We start from the raw sequence: 27,308 nt of genomic DNA, 5'->3' as shown, positions 1-27,308 counted from the left end.
GCACAATGGCGATAATGGCACAGCGGCTGCGTTTGATGGCGCAGCGGTTGCAATTGATGGCGCAGCGGTTGCAATTGATGGTGCAGCGGTTGCACTTGGCGCAGCGGTTGCACTTGATGGGCACAGTAGCTGCATTTGTTTTTTTTTTTTGTTTGTTTGTTTGCGCCCCCCCAAAGATTTTGAGCACCAGCCGCCACTGCCTGTGGGTCTTTTGTTACTGAATGTAGTTTTACCCCACCCTGGGTCATTATGCAAAGAAAGGGAGATTGTCCCTGGAGTGTATATCTCTTTGTACCTGTTTGAATAAACAGTATTTTGTTTCCTACCACCCTACACTGATGTCTCGACAAGTGACTGGGTGGGCTAAGGGATCTAGGATCGTGCTGGTACTGGGCAAGGGAAGCTTATACATCGGACATACTTGTCTTCAGTACGGGGTCCGTCACAAGACCTAATTACCAGAACAAACAAGTGTGTTTATGGTATCCTCCACTAGGCAAATCCAGTACCCCTAGAACAATTATTGTGTATCTAAAACTGCGTATCACTTGGGGAAACTTCACTGCTGATCTATTGGGACAGAAAAATAAGTTCAAATGGCAAACAATAAATGCCTTATATTCTTATTTACTGAATCAACGACTGGGGCTTCTAATGGTCATTAAAGAGACTTGTGGCAATACTGTTTGCTGTGATGTGGGTGAGACCGTCTATCTGGATTTTGAGGGGTGTGTCCATGTAGTGCCCTGTATTACTGGGAGGCAGGTATTAAAACTGAATCGGGTGCTTACTAATGAGTATGAAAATGCTGCTGGGTGTTCACCTGTGTCAGTTCATAAAAATACTGAATTTAAAGGGGTAGCAGTGACCATTAAGCAGAGTGGGCTATATCCCTAGTACCTGCGTGAGGTGCAACAAAGGTTGAGGTTTTCCAAGGCAACTGAGAAGCCTCCCTGGTGGGTGAGGATTTCCATTTCAAAGGTGAATAGTTAAATGGTCCACAATCTCAGGTTGGTAATGGGCTAGGGCAGTCCACTAGAGATAAAAAATACTGATGTAAATGAGGTGGTTCCATTCATCTTTAGTGGCACACGGGTCACTCATCTTTTCTCTGTCTTTTTTCCCTGAGGTTAGTTCAGGATTCCATCCAGCACCAGTGAGTGCACGTTGGTCAGCGAGTGCACGTGTATTGTCCTTGTTAAGTACCTGTGTATTGTCTTGATTTTCTCACACCAGTGCAAGATCCAGACCAATATCTCAAACTAGTCCAAGCAGCAGTAGCAGACTTGGCTACAGTCATGGCCGAAATTGTTGGCACCTTTTATAGCTTCCAGAGTTTCTAAAAGACCCCCCAAAACCATACATTTTCAGAAAGCACAGGGCCAGTAGAATAAAAAGAAGGGTGCTACTGATTTTTAAGGCCCCACAATATTTGCAGAAATGTTTATTAACCACTTAAGACCCGGACCATTATGCAGGTTAAGGACCCAAGGTGTTATTACAATTTGGTACTGCGCTGCTTTAACTGGTAATTGCGTGGTCATGCAATGTTGTAGGTAGGAAAATCTGTGCGCCACGGTTGGACCTGCTTGGAGGCAGGGCCAAAATCAATTACAATTAAGAAAAATAATAAAAATAACAAATATACAGCTGCTCCCCAAATTCAGGTGACTGAAGCAATATGGAAAATGTGAGGGAGGGGGCGCTATGTCTTACAAAATGGTAAACATATATAACCGTGAGATAAACATAGTGATGAATAAATAATAGTCCATATATGAGAACATCCAAGTATGTGCTTGTGAAAAAATAAAAAATTTAAAGTGACAAATAAATAATAAATATGAAAAAATTGGTGAAAATCTATGTATACAACAAATGTTCACAAAAGTCCATAAAAATGATTTTTTCCTTTAAGTGAGATCTGTGTCTGGAGAAAAAGCAGTTGAAGCCTCCACCAAAAGAATAACGTTCACCCGACGTGAATAAATAGATTGGCTCCTTACCAACTTGAGTGGACCCTTTAGTTAAAAAGAGGTCAAATCAGCTTTGTTACACAATTGTAACCATGGAATATGCAGGAAAAGGACATCCCAATCGACAATAAGGCAGGTAGCAGATCTCACATCCCATCGAAAAATGCAAAAGAAAGGTCGCAATAGTATATTATCCTTTATTAAAAGCAATATAAAATAACAGGACAGCCAAATGGCCTCTTACTTGATAAGGTGCCAAAGTCCTGGCACTGAGGCTACTGCGCGTGTAATCGATTGCATCGAATGTTGTAAAGAGCAGGGTCCGCGTGTGTCTCTGTAGGTGGCGTGCGTTCCAGCTCTCCCACCAGGACCCGGAAGTAGCGTGCGTCAGCGTAACCAGTATGCGCCTCGACGTACGTTTCGATGTGAAATCGTCATCAGGAAGCGTCACTGGTCACGCATCGAATGGGTCTAAATAGCCCTGTGACGAATCTAAGTGGTTGGAATGGGACCAATCGTAGCCTCAGTTCCGGTCTCAAGCTCAAACATTAAAACTTTATTGAACAAACAGAGTAAATGACACTGAAATACTCTGTGATAAATGATAATATTAAAACGAAATAAAAATAGGATAATATCCTATATGTATCATAAAGGAATATATTAAACTTTATCTTAATATGGGAAAACCCATTGATAAAATATATAATTTTAAAATAAGTTTTTTAAAATTGTTTCTAAAATCATGTATACTGGTACTGTGCATAATACAACAACAAACACATAGAAACTCAATGCTAATAAATGGTATTATTCATTGCTGAGAAAGCAATTGAGGTCTAGTTCGATGTTTAGACCCAACGGCTGCATTGTTTGTAAACAATGCAGCCATTTGGTCTCATTCTGGGAAACTTCTTGGGTGAGATTTGTCCCCCTCCAATGTGTGGAAATCTTATCAATACCATAAAAAATAAGCAGGCTAGGATCTCTGTTATGGCATTCATCAAAATGCCGAGAAACACTATGATTTGGAAATCCTTTAATAATGTTTGCCACGTGTTCATTGATCCTGATTTTTAATTCCCTGGTGGTTCTGCCCACGTATTGTAATGAACAGGGACACTCGAGAACATATGTAACGTATCTCGAGTGGCAGGTGATCAAAGGTTTTATGGTGAATTCTTGTTGACTTACATTGGATTTGAATTTTAATTTCTTCTTACCATGTCTATTTGTGGTTTTACATGATCTGCACCTCGTGCAGTAGAAAAAAACGGGACTGTCAAGAAACGTGAGAGGCTTTTTGGGGGGGTCTGGAACATTGGGAGATATAATGTTACGAAGACCTGGGGCTCTCCTATAAATAAATCTAGGATTGGGGGTAGTCGTTTTGACTAAAGACAGCTACTATAATGAAGTCCAACGGCTTCTAAATGATAGTGACACCTATTTACCACTATCAGGTGACCCATTGTCAAAACTCAAAGAAGAATTATCTACCTGGGTTGAAAAAGGAGTCAGGCCCCATACACACGAGAGGATTTATCCGCAGATACGGTCCAGCGGACCGTATCCGCGGATAAATCCTCTCGAGGATTTCAGAAGATTTCTATGCGATGGCGTGTACACACCATCGCATTGAAATCCCCGCTGAAATCCTCTGCCGATGACGTGTCGCGCCGTCGCCGCTATTATGACGCGGCGACGGCGCGACGCTGTCATATAAGGAATTCCACGCATGCGTCAAATCATTACGACGCGTGCGGGGAACCCCTTTGGACGGATGGATCCGGTAAGTCTGTACAGACGAGCGGATCCATCCGTTGGAATGGATTCCAGCAGATGGATTTGTTGAGCATGTCAGCAAATATCCGATCTGCTGGAATCCATCCCAGAGGAGATTTATCTGCGGATAAATATCCGACGGAGTGTACACACCATAGGATCTATCCGCAGAAACCCATTTGATGGGATTTATCTGCGGATAGATTCTATGGTGTGTATGGGGCCTTAGTCTATCCATACTTACCACCAAAGAAGCTCTTTACCTTATACCTAAAGCGCCACGAACACCAGTACTCTATATCCTGCCAAAGATACACAAAAATAAGACCCATCCTCCTGGCCGACCCATTGTAAGTGGGATCGGTGCCCTTTACTCCAGAGTGGGGGAGTATCTCGATCTATTCCTTCAGCCACTAGTAGTAAAGGGCCGATCCTATCTTAAAGATAGCAGAGAGCTTATCAACTCTCTGTCTACTATAACAGTGAACCAAGGAACATGGATGGTGACAGTCGACATTGAGTCACTGTACACCAACATCAAACAATCTGATGCCATTATAGCGGTATCATTGGCCTTAGAAGGAAGTTCCATATTCCCAGCTACTCAGGTCCAATACCTAGTTGAAGGCTTACAGCTAGCCATGAGTAATAATTATTTTTGGGCCATGGAGAAATACTTTAAGCAAATAAAAGGGGTCTCGATGGGGGCTCGCTATGCCCCTAGTGTAGCGAATTTAGTTCTTATGAAATGGGAAGAAGAAACCATATACAAAGATAACAATGTATCGCTATTGTATTATAAAAGATACATAGACGATATTATATTGTTATGGGATGGTTCAATTACATCACTTAACGTCTTTTTGCTTGATATGAATGACAATTCTTACGGTCTTAGATTCACAGCAGAGTCAAGTCTTACGAATGTCAACTACCTAGATCTTACATTAGTGAAAAAGGGAAATTTTATTAGCACTAAAACGTACTTTAAAACCACCGACCGAAATGGATATGTCCCATTATCTAGCTGCCACCATCCTCAGTGGTTGAGAGCCATCCCCAAGGGCCAGTTCATGAGGCTTCGGCGCAATTGCGACCAACTTTCAGATTTCAAAATCCAGGCAGAACTATTAAGTGAAAAGTTCTCTGAAAAGGGGTATGATAAAAATCAATTATCAGTTGTCAAACACCAGGTATCTGAGATGGATAGAAAATCTTTATTGACTTCTAAACCTAAGAAAGCCTATCAGAGTGACCTTCCATTTATATCAGGGTTTCATCGTGACTATAAAAATGTAGAAAAAGTTTTTAAGAAATATTGGCCTATTTTACTAAAGGACAACGATTTGGCCAAAATTTACCTGCCAATCCTAGATTTATTTATAGGAGAGCCCCAGGTCTTCGTAACATTATATCTCCCAATGTTCCAGACCCCCCCAAAAAGCCTCTCACGTTTCTTGACAGTCCCGGTTTTTTCTACTGCACGAGGTGCAGATCATGTAAAACCACAAATAGACATGGTAAGAAGAAATTAAAATTCAAATCCAATGTAAGTCAACAAGAATTCACCATAAAACCTTTGATCACCTGCCACTCGAGATACGTTACATATGTTCTCGAGTGTCCCTGTTCATTACAATACGTGGGCAGAACCACCAGGGAATTAAAAATCAGGATCAATGAACACGTGGCAAACATTATTAAAGGATTTCCAAATCATAGTGTTTCTCGGCATTTTGATGAATGCCATAACAGAGATCCTAGCCTGCTTATTTTTTATGGTATTGATAAGATTTCCACACATTGGAGGGGGACAAATCTCACCCAAGAAGTTTCCCAGAATGAGACCAAATGGCTGCATTGTTTACAAACAATGCAGCCGTTGGGTCTAAACATCGAACTAGACCTCAATTGCTTTCTCAGCAATGAATAATACCATTTATTAGCATTGAGTTTCTATGTGTTTGTTGTTGTATTATACACAGTACCAGTATACATGATTTTAGAAACAATTTTAAAAAACTTATTTTAAAATTATATATTTTATCAATGGGTTTTCCCATATTAAGATAAAGTTTAATATATTCCTTTATGATACATATAGGATATTATCCTATTTTTATTTCGTTTTAATATTGTTATCATTTATCACAGAGTATTTCAGTGTCATTTACTCTGTTTGTTCAATAAAGTTTTAATGTTTGAGCTTGAGACCGGAACTGAGGCTACGATTGGTCCCATTCCAACCACTTAGATTCGTCACAGGGCTATTTAAACCCATTCGATGCGTGACCAGTGACGCTTCCTGATGACGATTTCACATCGAAACGTACGTCGAGGCGCATACTGGTTACGCTGACGCACGCTACTTCCGGGTCCTGGTGGGAGAGCTGGAACGCACGCCACCTACAGAGACACACGCGGACCCTGCTCTTTACAACATTCGATGCAATCGATTACACGCGCAGTAGCCTCAGTGCCGGGACTTTGGCACCTTATCAAGTAAGAGGCCATTTGGCTGTCCTGTTATTTTATATTGCTTTTAATAAAGGATAATATACTATTGCGACCTTTCTTTTGCATTTTTCGATGGGATGTGAGATCTGCTACCTGCCTTATTGTCGATTGGGATGTCCTTTTCCTGCATATTCCATGGTTACAATTGTGTAACAAAGCTGATTTGACCTCTTTTTAACTAAAGGGTCCACTCAAGTTGGTAAGGAGCCAATCTATTTATTCACGTCGGGTGAACGTTATTCTTTTGGTGAATAAAAAGTAGCCGCGCTTAGGAAACACTAAATGGAAATATGTGACAGTATTAAAAACCAAACATAAAATAGGGATAGAAATATGAGACTGCAGCCCCCCCAAGAATGTGATCCCCTAGAGGATACAGGAAATATATTGGCAATGGTGTGGGGGTAGTGGCGCTGTCTATATGGAGGCTGGTAATACTCAGAGGTGGTATGATACAGACTATATTGACCTCAACAACATGTGTGATTATAGTGTCTAGAATATAGTGCCTCCTAGTGTTAGTAAGTGATGTACCAACGGTAGAATAAATGACATGGGTGTTGTTAGAACCCCATGCAACACATAACATCAATTGGTGCAAAAATGCAAATAAATATGATAAACGTTGAATGAAAATAATATAAAGTGTTAACAAACAGCACGAATGCTGGATTCTTGTCCAAAGAGTGTCCAGTAATGAAAAAATATATCCAAAAAATATATATATAAAAAAATATGCAAAAAGTATTGGACCTAAATAGCAACAGTCTGTGTAGATAAACCAATATTTAAATAAAGTGACAGCAGTCCAAGTGATGTATCAATGGTGATAATAGGTGAGCATGTGACTTTCCAAGCAGGTAGGTGATCACAGTATGCAGTAGTGCAGTGATGCGAAGTGGGTCCGGTGCTCCCCCTCCTGGGTCCCTACTCACCAGAAACACTCACCCCTGCAGGGGTAAAGTGCATGAATGTAGAATATATCCAACCGACTCGGGTCCTCGCTCTCCAGATAGATCCTATAGTCCAGCTGGTGCCAAAAGGTCCTAGGTGGCCAAATTCCTCCAAAAGGAAAAAAGGGTCTCATAGAGTAGTAGGTTCAAATTTCAGGGAGTAGGCTTTTATTAGTACAGCCATAGGCTTATACTGAAACAGTATATACAAATGTATATGGGCATAAAAACATAAAATAAAATGCACTATAAAAATAAAAAGTAAAAATAAACTAAAACAGGGGCCAGATAGAATGCTTGTGAAAGCAAGCAGACAGTTATCTGTATAGTGTCAAGCTTCCCTGCACAGCACTATCTCCACTGGTAAAGATCAGAGCCAGCATGGGAACGGCGTGCGTTCCACCAGATGATCAGCTGGTTGATCCAGGAAGTGCGTGCAGGCGTGCGTGTATCCGCTTTACGCACGTTTCGTTCTCTTACGTCTTCTGAAGCGGGTGCACGCATACCGCTACTGATGGTTAATATAGCCAGCGTCACCATGGAAACCCTCCCACTTAACGGCGATATCCAATCATAGTATCAATGGGGGATCCCTTACAGACGAGTCATTTTAGCAGAGAATCCCTGGGTAATTATAGTTTCCATGGTGGGCATTGGATTAAACGGACATAGCACAACATTCCATGCAGTAACGTGTTAGTTTAACTATATAGCTTATATCAGCACTAGGTTCGTGAGCTACTATCATACACGATACCAGTGTGGAGTACAATTAAACTATAATACATATGTTTTAAAACAAATCGGATCTGCATGGATGAACTGAAAATGATGAATTAAAAATGATGAATTAAAAACAGTAAATCAACCAGATCAGGTGTTTTATAAGCTCTGTAATCAGTAGATAAGCCCATTATAGGGCACAATGCATGTGTAAAAGTGCAGACAACGGGGGACATATGTTTAGAAATAAGTGTTTCAGAATCAATAATGCATAAAGTAATAGTGTTGCCCCTCGCAGGGGGGCAACACTTTTGGTGGAGGCTTCTTTTGGTGGAGGCTTCAACTGCTTTTTCTCCAGACACAGATCTCACTTAAAGGAAAAAATCATTTTTATGGACTTTTGTGAACATTTGTTGTATACATAGATTTTCACCAATTTTTTCATATTTATTATTTATTTGTCACTTTTAATTTTTTATTTTTTCACAAGCACATACTTGGATGTTCTCATATATGGACTATTATTTATTCATCACTATGTTTATCTCACGGTTATATATGTTTACCATTTTGTAAGACATAGCGCCCCCTCCCTCACATTTTCCATGCAATGTTGTACCCAAACAAAATTTGCGTCCTTTTCTTCCCACAAATAGAGCTTTATTTTAATGGTATTTGATTGCCTCTGTGATTTTTATTTTTTGCGATATAAACGGAAAAAGACAAATTTTTAAAAAAATGAAATTTTTTGTTATAAGAAAAATCGAATAAACTCAATTTCAGTCATACATTTAGGCCAAAATGTATTCAGCCACATGTCTTCAGTAAAAAAAAAAAGTCAATAAGCGTATATAGGTTTTCGCAAAAGTTATAGTGTCTACAAACTAGGGTACATTTTCTGGAATTTACACAGCTTTTAATTTCTGATTGCCTATCTCATTTCTTGAGGTGCTAAAATGGCAGGGCAGTCCAACCCCCCCCCCAAATGACCCAATTTTTGGAAAGTAGACACCCCAGGGAAATTGCTGAGAGGCATGTTGAGCCCATTGAATATTTTTTTTTTGTCCCAAGTGATTGAATAATTACATTTTTATTTTTATTTTTTTACAAAAAGTTGTCACTAAATGATACATTGCTCACACATGCCATGGTTATATGTGGAATTGCACCATAAAATAAATTTTGCTGCTTCTCATGAGTATGGGGATACCACATGTGTGGGACTTTTTGGAAGCCTAGCCGCGTATAGGGCCCCAAAAACCAACACCGCCTTCAGGATTTCTAAGGGAGCAAATTTTTGATTTTACTCCTCACTACCCATCACAGTTTTGAAGGCCATAAAATGCCAAAATAGCACAAACCCCCCCCAAATGACCCCATTTTGGTAAGTAGACACCCCAAATTATTTGCTGAGAGGCATGGTGAGTATTTTTGGGAAGAAAAAAATTGCGCTAACCAAACAAAATAAGTATTAACTGAATAAATAGGAGGCAGCAATAGCGTGATCTAACACAAAATAATAGAAAAAAGTAAAAATTGCGCCAGCCTGATGATATAATATTCAAGTCCTTTTTAAACCACAGAAACTAAATCAATGGTAAAAGTCCATGCGATGTAACACTGGAAAGCTGGAACAGACAACACCCGGTGCACTGATGACAAAGTGATCCACCACCACACAGACTGAGGCTTACCAGAAATAAACCAATCAACAGCGTTAATAGTGGTCTCGGCAGATATCCAGAGTGTAACCCCAAGCCAGGATGAGATGTGCAGCATAGATCATAACAATCATATATCCACGGAGGGATTAAACAGACTTGATGCAGACAAATCCTCTTAGGCTTTTCCGGAAACTCATCACCATGTCATATAAGAAGAGAACTTCACATAGTGTATTACGTCCAAACGACAAATTTATTAAAAGGTAAAAACCTACTTACAGCGATGAAGCTAAAACAGGCGTGTAAAAACAGATGCCGGCCGGCATAAACAGGTGCCCTTCCTCCTCGTGAGAACGCGGTGACGTCACTGCACGCCGTTGACCCAGACGCGTTTCGTCATAAAATGACGTTTTCAATGGGGATGGGCTCTGCAGTGATCCACCGCTATAAATAGCCAGACTTCGCTTTGACCGCCAGGAACCGGAACATTGGCATTTGGCAAAGAATGACCCTGTCCTTAAGGGACTTCTGCCCGATAAACCAAGGGTAATTTTTAGAGGTGCACCCTCTTTACGCAATCGGATTGCACCGAATATTTTAAACCCCCCTCAAAATGGTCTAAATACTTTTTTCAACCAACTAACAGGTTTTTACCAGTGCAGAAGGTGTAGGGTTTGTTCTACAAACTCGTGCAGAAGTAGACGCACAACGGTTTTTGAGTCCACTGTCACTAGGAAGGAACACCTCATAAAGCCCTTCATTACCTGTGAGACTACAGGAGTGGTCTATTTATTACAATGTCCGTGCGGCCTACAATATGTGGGCCGTACTAAACGACCATTACGTGTTCGTTTAAACGAACACATTACAAATATTATTACGGGTTTTGAGAACCATTCAGTGTCAAAGCACTATCTTTTAAAGCACAAAAAAGACCCATCTAATACATTGTTTCTAGGCATCGATAAATTTAGGCCTAATTGGAGGGGTAGCTCTTTAGTGAGGGATATATCCAGGCTAGAAATGGCCTGGATACATCGCCTCAAATGCTATACACCCCATGGTCTTAACATAGACACCGATGTTAAAGCATTTATAAACAATGCTTGAGGTCTTTTGGTGATGGTGTATGGTATATATTATTGTTTTAAATGTTTACAATTTATTTTGATTTTTTATACCAGCCTCTTTTTGACCTCACCAGGACGGGATTTTATGTATGCATGTATTTATACATATTTGTATAAATATAAATTTTTATATTATTTTCCTAATTTCTTTGTTTCTAAGAAACATATACATTTGTTGGCACCATGGATACATTTTTGTATCAATTCACATTAAATAATTTTTCACTGTATATATTTTTCACTCAAATTAATTAATAACACACTTTTTCAATTTTAATTTTACTTTATTTTTATTCATATATTTTTTCTCACTAATATATTTTTTCACTTATCTATTATATGGCAACATATAATATATACACATATATTTCTTTATATGGAAACGGGGGTTGATCTGATCATGTTTCCATTATGTTTTTATCACAATTATGTTTTTCACTATAATTATCACATATATATATAAACTCTATGGACTCAATATGTTATTAAAGTCTTTTCTAGACTGTAGCATTTGAGTTTTGACACATATTTTTTAGTTAAATATTTATATATTGGCTAATTAATTTATTATCACTGGCATGAAGTTCCATCTCCGTTCAGGAGGGGGACTGGATGCTTGTGTTCGTCACGGCACATGTTACATACATCATTTGTTTTTATATTGAACATATTCACGTTTCGGTTTAGAATTCAATTTTAAACACGTAATGTTTTTTATTTATGTCCCGCTAGGGAGCTTTCTCCCTGCCTTTAGTCTTCCATAGATTTTTTATCCTTTTTTTTTACCCTTTCTTTAGTTCTGTATATAGTTACCAGGTATTTTTCCCATTTTCAAAATGGCGATTCTGGTACTTCCGGTTCCTGGCGGTCAAAGCGAGGTCTGGCTATTTATAGCGGTGGATCACTGCAGAGCCCATCCCCATTGAAAACGTCATTTTATGACGAAACGCATCTGGATCAACGGCGTGCAGTGACGTCACCGTCTTCTCACGAGGAGGAAGGGCTCCTGTTTATGCCGGCCGGCATCTGTTTTTACACGCCTGTTTTAGCTTCATCGCTGTAAGTAGGTTTTTACCTTTTAATAAATTTGTCGTTTGGACGTAATACACTATGTGAAGTTCTCTTCTTATATGACATGGTGATGAGTTTCCGGAAAAGCCTAAGAGGATTTGTCTGCGTCAAGTCTGTTTCATCCCTCTGTGGATATATGATTGTTATGATCTATGCTGCACATCTCATCCTGGCTTGGGGTTACACTCTGGATATCTGCTGAGACCACTATTAACGCTGTTGATTGGTTTATTTCTGGTAAGCCTCAGTCTGTGTGGTGGTGGATCACTTTGTCATCAGTGCACCGGGTGTTGTCTGTTCCAGCTTTCCAGTGTTACATCGCATGGACTTTTACCATTGATTTAGTTTCTGTGGTTTAAAAAGGACTTGAATATTATATCATCAGGCTGGCGCAATTTTTACTTTTTTCTATGGTGAGTATTTTACAGCTCATTTGTTTTTGAAAAAAAAAAGAAAGAAAATAAAAATTTATTTTTTCTTTTTTCAATTTTCAAAACTTTGACAAAAAGCGAGATCTGCAAAACTCACCATACCTCTCAGCAAATTGCTTGGGGTGTCTATGTTCCAAAATGGGGTCAATTAGGGGGGGGGGTGTTGTGCCATCTGGGCATTCCATGGCCTCTGAAACTGTGAGAAGTGAAATAAAAAAATTACACCCTTGGAAAGCCTGAAGGTGGTGGTGAAATCACCTCCTACAGCGTTGGAGTCACGGCTTTTTGTATCGTGGGAGCGAACGTTGTTGCTGTAGAGATAAATCCGTGCAACAGCTGTATGGCGTACCTGAAAACAGTAAAGTATAAAAAAAATTGCATACCTGAAAAGCAAGCATGATAAAACATAATAAAACATTGCAGAATAGAATACAGTAAAAAAAGAGAGAGAATAGAGAGGGAGAGAACAATAAAACAACTATTTTATTTTTTTTATATATATTTTTTTTACGTTTATTTTTTATTTGTTTTTTAACATTTGTTTTGTAACTGTTCAACTTTTCGGTTCCAGGTTTGGGTCTCTCAAAATACGATGGCATCTTGGGAGATCCTGTGCAAGTGTGTCCTAGCCTGTGAAATGATGTACCCTATGCTAAAACTTCACTAGTGTATGGTAGCGTTTAAAATATTTCCCAATGCAAAGACCAGGATTGTCAGGACAGTGGGGACAATAATAACGGGTGTCACGCCTATATCCACGCTTTCTACAGTCATTACATTTTCTTTGGGGGGCTCGTTGGGCAGGGGTACTCTCGAGGACAAAAGGAAAATGCCTCTCATGCATTCAGCTTACTGCATTTCGTTGGGAATGGTGAGGTGCAGAACCGCCTGGATACAGGAGTTCTGTGATGATCTCATCCTGGAATTGAAGGAAGTATCCAGTCTGTCCTGAAGCTCTGTATAGCACATGAGCATTCAGTAAAGCCAATTTAAATAAGTACAGAGACACTTTTTTGTACCAGCGTCTCGCATTTCCTGGTATAAAAAAGGGGTGGCCAAGGGCAAGAGAGCAGAAAAGGATGTGTGGTAGATGAGGTGAGGATGGCAGGAAAGCAAAGAAGGAAGTGTGCGACAGTTGCAGGGACTCTGCACTGTAACATACAGGTAAGCACGTGAAGAAAGGTTGTTTTATTGGTTGCATAAACATAATTTGTAGTTCTTATGGACCTTATATTTGAAATGTTAACCTTTTTAAATAATTTCTAAGTTGCACCCTAGAATTGATGCCAAAAGGACCAGCGAGAATCTTGGTATGCTTCTGGTGGAGTTCTTTGAACTGTATGGAAGAAATTTTAATTACTTGGAAACTGGAATTAGGATTAGAAATGGAGGTGCTTACATTGCAAAGGAAGAAATCATGAAAGCTATGACAAGTGGACCCAAGTTATCTATGCTCTGTATTGAGGATCCTTTGCTTCCCGGTAAGTAGGGTGGGCAGGTTTTTTTTATCAGGAGCTATAGTTTAAATGCAAGAATCTTCAAGTCCAGTCAGATATAAAGTTGTGTATTCATTAAAAAAGATACTCATATGTATTTTAAATGTGTGCTACATATTTTGTGCTTTAAGGTCAACTTTAACCACTTGCTGTCTGGCCTTTTTAAAACAACTGGACAACTGTCACCTGAAAGCTAGAGGCTGTTTTGAGATAACATTTGAGATACCATTGCAGGGCGGAAGCAACGTCAAAACGTCACTTCCACCCATAGCTCTTAAAGAGACATGTATTTATTTTTTTTACATAATTTTTTCTATTGCATTTTAGTGTAAATATGAGATCTGAGGTCTTTTTGACCCCAGATCTCATATTTAAGAGGTCCTGTCATGCTTTTTTTCTATTACAATGGATATTTACATTCCTTGTAATAGAAATAAAAGTGACACACTTTTTTTTAAAGAACAGTGTAAAAATAAAATAAAAGGTAAAATAAATAGGAAAACATTTTTTTAACGTGCCTCGTCCCACCAAGCTCTCGTGCAGAAGCAAATGCAAAGGCATATGTGAGCAGCGCCCACATATAAAAACGGTGTTCAAACCACACATGTGAGGTATCACCACGATCGGTAGAGCGAGAGCAATAATTATAGCCCTAGACCTCCTCTGTAACTCAAAACATGCAACATGTAAAAAAAATTAAATATCGCCTATGGTAAAAGTTTGTTGCCATTTCACGAGCGGGGGCAATTTTAAAGTGTTGTCAGAACCATTGACGTATCTCGGCATAGAGCCTACACATATACCGTCAGAATATTTATTCTGAACTATAAAATATTATTGTATTATGAAAATTTGTATATCTGTGCTTTGGGAGAAATACAATTTTCCTACAATACAAGATATCTAAAATTCTTTTATCCGTGCTATTTTGAGGACAAGCAATACAAATGAATATTTAAAATATATATATTTATTAACTAAAGGTACAGTGCAAAATCTAAAATCAGGTACAATTCGTATTACAACAAATAAATGATATGTTTCTATAATCAGAAATAAGCAATGGTTGAATGTTTTAGATAATATTTACAATATTATGACAAGGCATATTCCTAGCTCTTGGTATTAAATCATCTTGGCGTATTTGAAACATTTTAGCTTTTGGTGACATAACCTTGACATTGTATTATTTCTTCTCAATAACAAACAGATCTCTTGCTACTGCTTCTTAAATATGTGTACATAACAAATGTTATGTTGTACACAAGCTTTTGTTAAATTTGGTGAGGATATATCGCCCAGAAGCGATTCAGTTCGCATGCGCCGCGCTTTATACGTTTTTCATTCATTCATTCATTCACATACGCCCTCACTCTAAAACCGATTTACCATCATTGACACTTAGCTTTTCAAAGACAAAGTAATGCGTATGTCTTTAATATTTGGAATACAATTACGTCATGCTGCAGTTAGACATAACCAATTTCCAAATTATATTTGCCAAGTATATTTACATGGTTTTGGTTGTGTGTGTGTATGTGAAAATCTCCGAATTACCTAAAAGGTAAATAATCAAGATTATACGTTACCAGTATGTAAGAGATCTTTCTGTTTGAGAAGGGAAAGTCCTAATGAAGGACCCTCTTCATTCCCCTACATCTTTGCGGTCAATCTCTCCCTTCCAGCTTCCATCAGAGATCAGCCTTCCAGGGATCAGCTCCAGCCATCTCCCATCAAGCTTCTTCCCATCAGCCTCCCTTCTTGTCTGGTGTAATCCCTTTTTATCTCTCTCAAAGAACTGGGTGTGTCACATCACTATCACATGACTGGCGAGGTCACATGATATGTTTTGATGTGACTATATTGAAACAATGCCGATATTAACCTGTAGGGGGCAGTAGCGTATAAGGAATTATTCCTAATGATGAGGTCAAGCAGAGTTAATCATGACCTCTCTAACTTTATCTGGTGTAGCACCATCATAAATTGTCCTATATGTCAAACAATTGTCAGACATCTTGGCAACGTCTAAAGTTATGATTGAGATAAGGTTTTATGATCAACACACATGCCTTGGAAAGTTCCTTTAAACTAATGTCGGGCTGTGATCAAGGCAGTCTAATACTTTGAAGTTATTTTAGGATCTTATACCTGGGACCCCAGTAGTGTCCATGTATTAACTTCTTCTATGTTTGCCGCTCTCCGCTGTTGACTCGGCGCACCCCGGTTCTTCCTCCCGCTGTCCGGTGCCTTCTTCTTCTGTGCTGTGACGTCTTCTTCTTCTTCTGTGCTGTGACTTCTTCTTCTGTGCTGTGACGTCTACTTCTTCTGTGCTGTGACGTCTACTTCTTCTGTGCTGTGATGTCTTCTTCTTCTTCTTCTGTGCTGTGATGTCTTCTTCTTCTTCTGTGCTGTGACGTCTTCTTCTTCTCTTCTCTTCTTCAGCCTTCTCCCGATGTTGACACGTCTCCTCTTCTCGCTGCAATGACAGGTGCGCGGCTTGCATCGGACTTATATAGGCCTCACAGTCCCATCATGCTCTGGTACCTACCCATGTGATACCTACCCACGTGGGTAGGTACCGGAGCATGATGGGACTGTGAGGCCTATATAAGTCAGATGCAAACCGCGCACCTGTCATTGCAGCGAGAAGAGGTGACGTGTCAACATCAGGAGAAGGCTGAAGAAGAGAACAGAAGAAGAAGAAGAAGACGTCACAGCACAGAAGAAGAAGAAGACTTCACAGCACAGAAGAAGAAGAAGACGTCACAGCACAGAAGAAGAAGAAGACGTCACAGCACAGAAGAAGAAGAAGACGTCACAGCACAGAAGAAGAAGAAGACGTCACAGCACAGAAGAAGAAGAAGACGTCACAGCACAGAAGAAGAAGAAGACGTCACAGCACAGAAGAAGAAGAAGACGTCACAGCACAGAAGAAGAAGAAGACGTCACAGCACAGAAGAAGAAGAAGACGTCACAGCACAGAAGAAGAAGAAGACGTCACAGCACAGAAGAAGAAGAAGACGTCACAGCACAGAAGAAGAAGAAGACGTCACAGCACAGAAGAAGAAGACGACGTCACAGCACAGAAGAAGAAGACGACGTCAAAGCACAGAAGAAGAAGAAGACGTCACAGCACAGAAGAAGAAGACGACGTCACAGCACAGAAGAAGAAGACGACGTCACAGCACAGAAGAAGAAGACGACGTCACAGCACAGAAGAAGAAGAAGACGTCACAGCACAGAAGAAGAAGAAGACGTCACAGCACAGAAGAAGAAGAAGACGTCACAGCACAGAAGAAGAAGAAGACGTCACAGCACAGAAGAAGAAGAAGACGTCACAGCACAGAAGAAGAAGAAGACGTCACAGCACAGAAGAAGAAGAAGACGTCACAGCACAGAAGGAGTAGGCACTGGACAGCGGGAGGAAGAACCGGGGTCCGCCGAGTCAACAGCGGAGAGCGGCGAACATAGAAGAAGACCCCCGGAGAGTGGAGAAGACCCCCCGGATAGCGGAGAAGACCCCCCCGGATAGCGAAAGAAGAAGCCCCCCCCTGAGAAGCACACCACCCCCGCCGAAGACAGGGAGGAAACCCGCCGGGGGGTGGGCGCTTTTATAAAAGCGACCCCCCCCCCCCGGCGGTGGAAGAAAACCAGACGGCGGCGAAGAAGAGCTGCCCCCACCCGAAGACGTCAAAGAAGAAGCCCCCCCCTGATGAAAAGAGCTAAAGAAGACGGGGTGCCTCCGGAGCAGATTAATACATTATTTTAAAAACCCTTTTGTCGTGTTTTTTTTAACTTTAACATTTTTCCTCCAGGTGAATGGGTAGGGGTACGATGTACCCCATATCCATTCACTTAGGGTGGGGGGCCAGTATCTGGGGGCCCCCTTATTAAAGGGGGCTCCTAGATTCTGATAAGCCTCCCGCCCGCATACCCCGACAACCAACGGCCAGGGTTGTCGGGAAGGGGCCCTGTCATCAACATGGGGACAGGGTGCTCTGGGGTGGGGGGGCCGCAGTGCGCCCCCCTGCCCCAGAGCACCCAACCCCCCATGTTGAGGGCATGCAGCCCGGTACGGCTCAGGAGGGGGGGCGCTCGCTCGTCCCCACTCCTTTACCTGGCCGGCCGGGTAGCGTGCTTTGGATACGGGTCTGGTATGGATTGTAGGGGGACCCCCTACGCCGTTTTTTCGGCGTAGGGGGGGGGGTCTCCTTACAACCCATACCAGACCTAAGGGCCCGGTATGCTCCTGAGGGGGGAACCCATGCTGGATTTTTATTTAAAATCCGGCGGGGAGGTCCCCCTCAGGATTCATTCTCCCGATGTTGACACGTCGCCTCTTCTCACTGCAATGACAGGTGCGCGGTTTGCATCTGACTTATATAGGCCTCACAGTCCCATCATGCTCTGGTACCTACCCATGTGATACCTACCCACGTGGGTAGGTACCGGAGCATGATGGGACTGTGAGGCCTATATAAGTCAGATGCAAACCGCGCACCTGTCATTGCAGCGAGAAGAGGCGACGTGTCAACATCGGGAGAAGGCTGAAGAAGAGAACAGAAGAAGAAGAAGACGTCACAGCACAGAAGAAGAAGAAGAAGACGTCACAGCACAGAAGAAGAAGAAGACGTCACAGCACAGAAGAAGAAGACGACGTTCAGCACTGAAGGAGAAGGCACCGGACAGCGGGAGGAAGAACCGGGGTGCGCCGAGTCAACAGCGGAGAGCGGCGAACATAGAAGACCCCCGGAGAGTGGAGAAGACCCCCCGGATAGCGGAGAAGACCCCCCCGGATAGCGGAAGAAGAAGCCCCCCCCGAGAAGCACACCACCCCCGCCGAAGACAGGGAGGAAACCCGCCGGGGGGTGGGCGCTTTTATAAAAGCGACCCCCCCCCCCCGGCGGTGGAAGAGAACCAGATGGCGGCGAAGAAGAGCGGCCCCCATCCGAAGACATCAAAGAAGAAGCCCCCCCCTGGTGAAAAGAGCTAAAGAAGACAGGGGGTGCCTCCGGAGCAGATTAATACATTATTTTAAAAACCCTTTTGTCGTGTTTTTAACTTTAACATTTTTCCTCCAGGTGAATGGGTAGGGGTACGATGTACCCCATATCCATTCACTTAGGGTGGGGGGCCGGTATCTGGGGGCCCCCTTATTAAAGGGGGCTCCCAGATTCTGATAAGCCTCCCGCCCGCATACCCCGACAACCAACGGCCAGGGTTGTCGGAAGGGGCCCTGTCCTCATCAACATGGGGACAGGGTGCTCTGGGGTGGGGGGGCCGCAGTGCGCCCCCCTGCCCCAGAGCACCCAACCCCCCCATGTTGAGGGCATGCAGCCCAGTACGACTCAGGAGGGGGGGCGCTCGCTCGTCCCCACTCCTTTACCTGGCCGGCCGGGTAGCGTGCTTTGGATACGGGTCTGGTATGGATTGTAGGGGGACCCCCTACACCGTTTTTTCGGCGTAGGGGGGGTCTCCTTACAACCCATACCAGACCTAAGGGCCCGGTATGCTCCTGAGGGGGGAACCCATGCCGGATTTTTATTTAAAATCCGGCGGGGAGGTCCCCCTCAGGATTCATAACAAAAGCCGCACACGTGTAGAATTGGCGGGAATCCAAGTCGGATCTCTCGTCGCTTCTATGACGCGCTTGCTGGAATGTGCTTTTACTATTCCAGCAAGCGCGAGATGTTGGCACCCTGTCACCGAGAATCAGCGCGATGCCGTCGTGCTAAAAACACATTCTCGGCGGCAGGTACTGTACACAAAATGTAGCTGATGACTTTTAATAAACAGACACTTACCTGCTCCACAGTCCAGCAATGCGGCCGCCCAGAGCATCGCTCCTCTCCCCCTCTTCACCAGCGCCTCCATTCACACTGTGGGCACCCTGCCGCGACAGCTTTCGGGTTCACGGCTGGGCGTGCACTGCGCTCTAGGAGTGAACAGGCAATCTCCTGGGACCTGTCACGTGTCCCAGGAGATCACCTAGAGGGTGGGTCACCTAAGGCGAGAGAAGGAGTCACCTAGGCGGTCCGTAGGTGGAAGTGGGACAGGAAGTCCCAATCCTACTGAAGCCCCCACCCCCCCAAAAAAAAATTGCATGCCAAATGTGGCATATAAGGGGGTGAGGAGTGCTTAAAGCAGAAGTTCCACTTTTGGGTGGAACGCCGCTTTAAGCGGTTAATTGGCCTGTTTGCAGATCCCACTGACTTTGTTCCTGTAAGATACCAGTCAGTCATTCCGTTTGGACAGCTGTGCACTCGAAACCACAGGAACATTTTTGTAAGCTAGGCTTGCTTGCCTTATAGGAATGGGGACTGCAGTAGGTGACAATGCATTAAGATTATATTCCCTGATCACTTTTATGGAGGCATGCATTCAGGGGCGTAACTAGAAATCACAGGGCCCCATAGCAAAATGTATGGGGCCCCCCAGAGCCGCCCTAGTGTCAATGCAGCGTGACCTGTGCCCCATGCAGCGTGACCTGTGCCCCATGCAGCGTGACCTGTGCCCCATGCAGCCTGGCGTGACCTGTGCCCCATACAGCCTGCCCTGCCTGTGCCCCATACAGCCTGGCCTGCCTGTGCCCAATACAGCCTGGCCTGCCTGTGCCCAATACAGCCTGGCCTGCCTGTGCCCAATACAGCCTGGCCTGCCTGTGCCCAATACAGCCTGGCCTGCCTGTGCCCCCCAATACAGCCTGGCCTGCCTGTGCCCAATACAGCCTGGCCTGCCTGTGCCCAATACAGCCTGGCCTGCCTGTGCCCCATACAGCGTTTCCTGTGCCCAATACAGCCTGAACTGCCTGTGGCCCATACAGCATTGCCTGTGCCCAATACAGCCTCACCTGTGCATAGGAAGAAGTAAGCTGGCCGGATCAGCAGAGAGCGGGATTGCCCGCTGTAATAGCTTTCATTTGAATTTCCAGTCTTCCCAGGGCTCATCATCACATAGCCCCACCTCTTAGCCCAACGCCTTTGATGATGTCACATGTCCCACACTGGACCGGCGTTCTGTCGATCAAAGGTGCCGGGCCAAGAGGTGGAGCTATGTGACATGAGCCCCGGGAACACAAAGTTCAAATGAAAGCTATTACAGCGGGCAATTCGGCTCTCTGCTGATACGGACAGCTCACCTCTTCCTCTCCTCTCTCTCCCCCTGGCTGGGAGAACATGCCGGCGATGCTCTTAACCAGTGCCGGCCCAAAACATTGTGCTGCCTGGTACCAAGAATGAAATGCCGCCCCCCCCCCAAAAAAAATAAAAAAATCACGCCCACCAAAATGCCCCCACATTCATTATTTTATATTAGGATAACTAAAGTGGACCTGTCATGGCTCTATACATGTATATAGAAGTATAAAGAGGACCTGTCATGGCCACACAGAGGCCCCCCTTACATCAGAGTCTGCAGAGAGGCCCCCCCTTACATCAGAGTCTGCAGAGAGGCCCCCTATTACATCAGAGGTTGCACGGAGGCCCCCCATTACATCAGAGGTTGCACTGAGGCCCCCCATTACATCAGAGGTTGCACAGAGGGCCCCCCCATTACATCAGAGGTTGCACAGAGGCCCCCCATTACATCAGAGGTTGCACGGAGGGCCCCCCCATTACATCAGAGGTTGCACGGAGGGCCCCCCATTACATCAGAGGTTGCACGGAGGGCCCCCCATTACATGAGAGGTTGCACGGAGGCCCCCCTATTACATGAGGTTGCACGGAGGCCCCCCTATTACATGAGAGGTTGCACGGAGGCCCCCCATTACATGATAGGTTGCACGGAGGCCCCCCCATTACATGAGAGGTTGCACGGAGGCCCCCCCATTACATGAGAGGTTGCACGGAGGCCCCCCCATTACATGAGAGGTTGCACGGAGGCCCCCCATTACATGAGAGGTTGCACGGAGGCCCCCCCATTACATCAGAGGTTGCACAGAGGCCCCCCTATTACATCAGATGCTTGAGCAGACACAGCTCTCTCCTCTCCCTCACCTCCTCTGCACCGTGCAGGGAGAAGCGAGTGGGGGGGAGCTTGGTCAGGTGCTAGCAGTTCCAGCTACATGAGCAGAAAGTGACACAGCTCTCCCTCCCCTCCTCTGCCCCGCGGAATGAGAAGCAGGGGGGGAGGGCGAATGAAGCTTGGTGCTAGTGAGGTCCAGCGGTCTCAACTCATCTCTCCCCTCCTCTACACCGCAGATTGAGAAGGGGGGGAGGGGGTGCTAGCAAAATTACAGTAGTTCCAGCATGAGCTGCCCCACGGATTGAGATGCGCGGGAGGGGGGGTGCTAGCAGCGACCCAAGACATCTCATTTCACCGCTCCTTCCACTCTGCAGCGGGGAAGAAGGGGGGGCCGGCAGAGTGCCGCGGCGCTGCCATTCTCACTGGCAATTAGCCTCACAGCGGAGCAGGCCGAACGGGATGGGGGCCGGGCTGGTACCATTGTGTCCCATGGTAGGGCCGGCTCTGCTCTTATCCTCACTCGGCCCCCCTGATCCTCACTCGGCTGCGGGCCCCATAGCGCCCGAGTGGGTCGCTATGGCGGTAGTTCTGCCACTGCATGCATTACAGTATACCTATACTGTTTTTGGTACAATATTGATTGCATTTTGCGATGGTTTAAATAACCAGTCAAACATTGAAAGTCTCACACATGAGGTATCCCCATACTCAAAAGTAGCAGAATGTGTTATGGGGCTCATTCACATAGCTGTTGAGGGATAGTAAAATCCCATGGTTGAGCCATGCTTTCACAGCCCCCAACTGATATCCCCTTTGGCTGCAGAGGCAGCGGCCACTGGTGTACACATTCTGTATTTATTTGCACTGCAGCAGAAATTATACCCCCTGGTGCTTTCGGCAGGTGCTATCCTCTTCTGAACGCAGCATACTAGTGAGTGTTTCAGTGAGTTAAAGTGGGCAATTAGGAGGTAATACAATCCATATTTGTATCACTCTTCTGAGAACAGGCCCTTGGTGTATTTCTAATTATGGCCATGCTGTGTGTGAGCATTCTTTTTGTAAAAATAAAATCATTTTATTTTTTCCAGTTTTCTAAAAGCTTATGGCAAAACGTGAAATTGTCAAAGCACTCGCCATATCTCTTAAAAATTACCTTGCCGTGTTTACTCTCCAAAATGTAGCGATTGGTTGAACTCGATAGTCTTTTTTTTTTCAGCTAGACAAACTATGTAAGTTTCTCCTGTTCTAGCACTTCAAGTCCTTAAAGCGGACCTTCAGTCATTTATTTTCATCTTTTCATCTATTGTCCTTGTTTTAACTTTGTATAGTAAAACTTTTTTTTCTGCCAGTTAATACCTTATACGGCCCACTTTCTGTTTCTTGTCGGGTACAAAGCCTAGGTCTATGACATTGTGCACAGCTCTCTTGTAAGAGTTTGCCAGGAAGGGAGGGAGGGTGAGCCATGAGAGGGCCAATGAGAGCTGCAGAGCTGGAGGTGTGTGTCTGTGTAAATCCAGGAAGTGAACAGGCAGCAGCTTCAGCTGCCCACAGTTAAAATGGTTGCAGCCAGACTCAGTGGAGGGAGCTTTCTGTAGCATATTTGGGAAGTACAAAATCACAGTGTATATATAAAATATGCAAAGTGATTAAAGGGAAGCTTCAGAATGGCAAACATGGTATGTGAGCAGACTGTAGTTCCTTTTTTTTTTTAAATCAAATATTTCTTGAAAGAGACAGATCACGGTTCACATTAGCCATGGTTACATGAGAATGACCAGAAAGACATCAGGTAGGAAAAATCATCATGTAAAAAAATTATACAAACCGTATAAGTAACACCGCGCTACTTGGAAAAACATATAAATGGCTGCCAACACAACAGAAATAGATCAATTCTGTAAAAACATACAATAAAACAAAAAAGTGTAGTGCTAGATATATGTGTAATGAGGAATGATGGAAAACAAACCTAGTGATAAGTACCCAAGGTAATAATATGATATAAAATCGTGAGTCCACAAAACAAAGGAAAAAGACTTATAAGTAAAGTCTCTTAGGCGATAATAAAAAGTCCCAACAGTTGGTGAATCAATCAGCAGTGAAGTGATTTGTCTTCATACACATAAGAGTGACAATCAGAAGTGTATCCACCACCAGGAAATGATTGGAGGCTTACCGGATTTAGTGGACCCAAATAGGTTTACACCTAATGGGTCATATAAGCTTATAATTGATGGTATCCGACTTCCAGAGGTGTCCTAGATGGCAGGCAGGAGGGAGAGATCCGGTGCAATATAGTGAACGTACCAGGAAAAGGATAATCCAAATAGCAGCTTATGATGTATAATGACTTGGACCCATATGAGTGGTTCAAAATCACAGATCAACCAGCTAATTATCAGAAATTCACAGATCATCTCAAGCTCCTCATTTGGATTCTCAGGGTCATATGCAAATTCCTTCCCCGGATGGCTCGTCAACTGTTCTGGAAAACTTATAGATAGTCAACTCCTATCTTCATATTGATTAGTGGTTCCAAATTAATATTAGCTTCTGTTTCTGTTCCTAAGAAAAAGCTGTATGCTCAACTATGTCCTTGGACATAGTGATTTGAAGACAAATCACTTCACTGCTGATTGATTCACCAACTGTTGGGACTTTTTATTATCGCCTAAGAGACTTTACTTATAAGTCTTTTTCCTTTGTTTTGTGAACTCACGATTTTATATCATATTATTACCTTGGGTACTTATCACTAGGTTTGTTTTCCATCATTCCTCATTACACATATATCTAGCGCTACACTTTTTTGTTTTAAAGAAAAATCATCATGTCATGTCTTGGACTAAGCAGCTAAATACAGATTTTCGTGTTCGATTAATATATATTTTTTTAATCAACTAATTTTGATTTAATTATAATGCACATACAGATCCAACTACTTTTAACTGATCTCCTTGCAGGCTGATTCCCAGTGAAGCTACCAACCACTGGAAAAAATGGATAGCAGGATACAAAAAACACACAAAGGCAGCTCTTGATGGGAATGGCATTAAAACTTTTATAGTCTTCAAGTAGGTAACAAAAAAATATTGCACTGGAGATAAAATCGACGTAGCTACATAAACTGTAAAAATGGTGCGAGTAATCCCAAACGGTAGCAAAAGCAGTCATAAAAACATGTAGCTTAGTATGATACTGGTATAAAAATGTGTACAATGATACCACTGCTGAATCCAGATGAGTGTACTAATCTCAAAGTATAGTGTAGTCCGATTAGATAATTGATATTTAGATGTTAGTATGATGACTATAAATTTGTTGTACTGCAGCAACACACTTGGCTCTCCAGAGAATGCATTTTATTTAACTTCCAATAACGAACAAAGTCCACAGACGATACAAAATCCAACAGAGCATATAATTCAAATCTCTTCCTAGACCTGTGCCTCCATATGAGAGAATACATAGAGAATATATTCTGATCACTTCTAGACCTGTGCCATATTCATACAGAGTGACAAGACTGAACTCCAGGATTATATTCCCTATTCACTGAATAGCTGAGCAGTTTGGCCGTCTTTGATCTACATCATGTCTTTCAGAGTGACAGATAATAACCACCTATTCCTAATTTTTGCATCCTTGCATACTAATAAGCTCCCTCTAATAAGTAATTGGATTACATGTGGCCTGAGTAATGGTTTGATGTGTAAAATATTCATCCTGTCTCTTTGCCTATTGACAATCGACAAGCGTCTTTTGATGTGTAACATGTAATTATCTTAACAGGTACCAAATGTCAACTGAAATCTGGCCTGGTCAATTTTGGACTTATAATACAATGTACACACTGTGACAGGAAGTCGGGTAAATCTGGGGGTGTTGTCACAGAAGGGAGATACATTTCTGCCTTGTTTAGAAAATTCACCAATTACTATCAGGTGTCGGCTGCAGAGGTAGCCAGAAAGGTTTAAGGATGTTGGATAGCTTCAGCTGTTCAGAATGAGGCAATTAAGGCCTCTATAAGTTGTCCAGAGGACTACTACTGAATGCTGCATCCTGAGGCTCGTTGAGTTGAGAAGAGCAGTGAGCTGAGGAAGACTTCTGAAGGTGAAGTGGTTGTTGTTTTTGCCTTTTTAATAAAAATGGGCTACCATGCTCTTAAAACATACATCCTGACTGGTGTGAATCACTGAAAAAACGCATACCACGAGAGTTAACAACCCCCAATCTTACAAGTGGTGGTGATTCAGCGGGCACAAGACGGTGGAATCCGGGTCCTTGCTCCACAGTGAGTTCACATCAGGAACTGTTGGCTGTGTGCGAAAGTGCAGCCAGGCAAAAGTTATTGCATGTTGCAGATGGTGTCTGTGTGAGAAAAGAAGCTTGATGCTGTGTGCGTCCAAGAAGCTCAAACGCTGTGTGCGGAAAAAGCTGTGTGCTTCAAGAAACTTGATGCTGTGTGCGTCCAAGAAGCTCTCTCTGTGTGAGAAAAGAAGCTGTGTGCTTCAAGAAAATAGTCGCTGTGTGCGGATAAGTCGCTGTGTGTGGACAAATCACTGTGTGTGGACAAGTCGCTGTGTGCGAATAAATCGCTGTGCGCGGACAATACATGTGAAAGTGTGCTGTTTGCAAATCTTGAAGACAGTACACCAACATTTTCCTGTGTTGAAAAGGAACTGTGTAATAAACCATAACCCTTGTTTTTCAACCACCCTTCGGCTGCCTCTCTGTATAGAATGTGTGTAGTGAACCCACTCAGGTCACACACCCCTGCTACCAAGCTAACCCCTTACACATGGCGGAGTGCCGCGGGCAGTTACAGTAAACCCAAAATGTAGGAGATACTGAAGCAGCTGGCTATAGCAAATGCAAATCAACAGCAGACAAATGCAGGTTTGCAGCGGAGCCTTGCAGCTCAACACGAGAGCATTGCAGGCTTGGAACAGAGACACCAGCAGCAAATGGAGGCCATTGTGAAACAGCTTCAGAGACAGCAGGCCAGTAACATACCGAGTTTTCGGGTAAGCCACTTATTGCCAAAGATGACTGCAGATGATGACCCTGAGATGTTTCTGACCACGTTTGAGAGAACAGCGGAAAAAGAGAGTTGGCCTAAAGAACAGTGGGCTGGACTAGTGGCCCCCCTATTTGGAGAAGCCCAAAAGGCATATTTTGATTTGGAGCTTGCAGATGCAAAAAACTATGATCGGGTAAAAAAGGAAATATTGGCATGTAACCCTGGCTGTCCGTGCTCAGCGGGTCCACAATTGGAGTTATCAGCTGAAGAAGCCACCTCGATCGCACATGTATGACCTCATCCATTTGGCCAGGAAATGGCTGCAGCCAGAAACTCTGTCCGGACCAAAAATTTTGGAGCGAGTAGTCATGGACAAATTTCTTAGGTCTCTTCCTAACACCCTGCAGAGATACCTAACACCCTGCAGAAATGGGTGAGCCATGGCGGTCCGGAAACCGCAGACAAACTAGTAGACCTTGTCGAAAGGTACCTAACAGAAAATGTGTCCCCTTTCTCCAGAGATGCAGACTTTCCACCCCAAGACCAGACCCTCCCCACCTATAGGTAAGACTGC

At 43.3% G+C, this 27,308-nt stretch overlaps 1 protein-coding gene across 1 annotated transcript in view; it reads left to right on the top strand.

Annotated features, from left to right (window-relative positions):
* LOC120940503 (terminal nucleotidyltransferase 4B-like) overlaps positions 1 to 27,308 on the top strand; it is a 1,128,146-nt gene that overhangs the window by 628,541 nt on the left and 472,297 nt on the right. The window contains exon 8 of the mRNA XM_040353420.1: positions 13,518 to 13,731. Within this exon, the coding sequence (XP_040209354.1) occupies positions 13,518 to 13,731 (214 nt within the window). The remainder of the gene's footprint in view (positions 1 to 13,517; positions 13,732 to 27,308) is intronic.

Source organism: Rana temporaria, chromosome 5 (assembly GCF_905171775.1).
Source record: "Rana temporaria chromosome 5, aRanTem1.1, whole genome shotgun sequence".
NCBI lineage: Eukaryota > Metazoa > Chordata > Amphibia > Anura > Ranidae > Rana > Rana temporaria.
The sequence above is the reverse complement of the archived record's forward strand: the minus strand, read 5'-3'. Positions and strand labels throughout refer to the sequence as shown.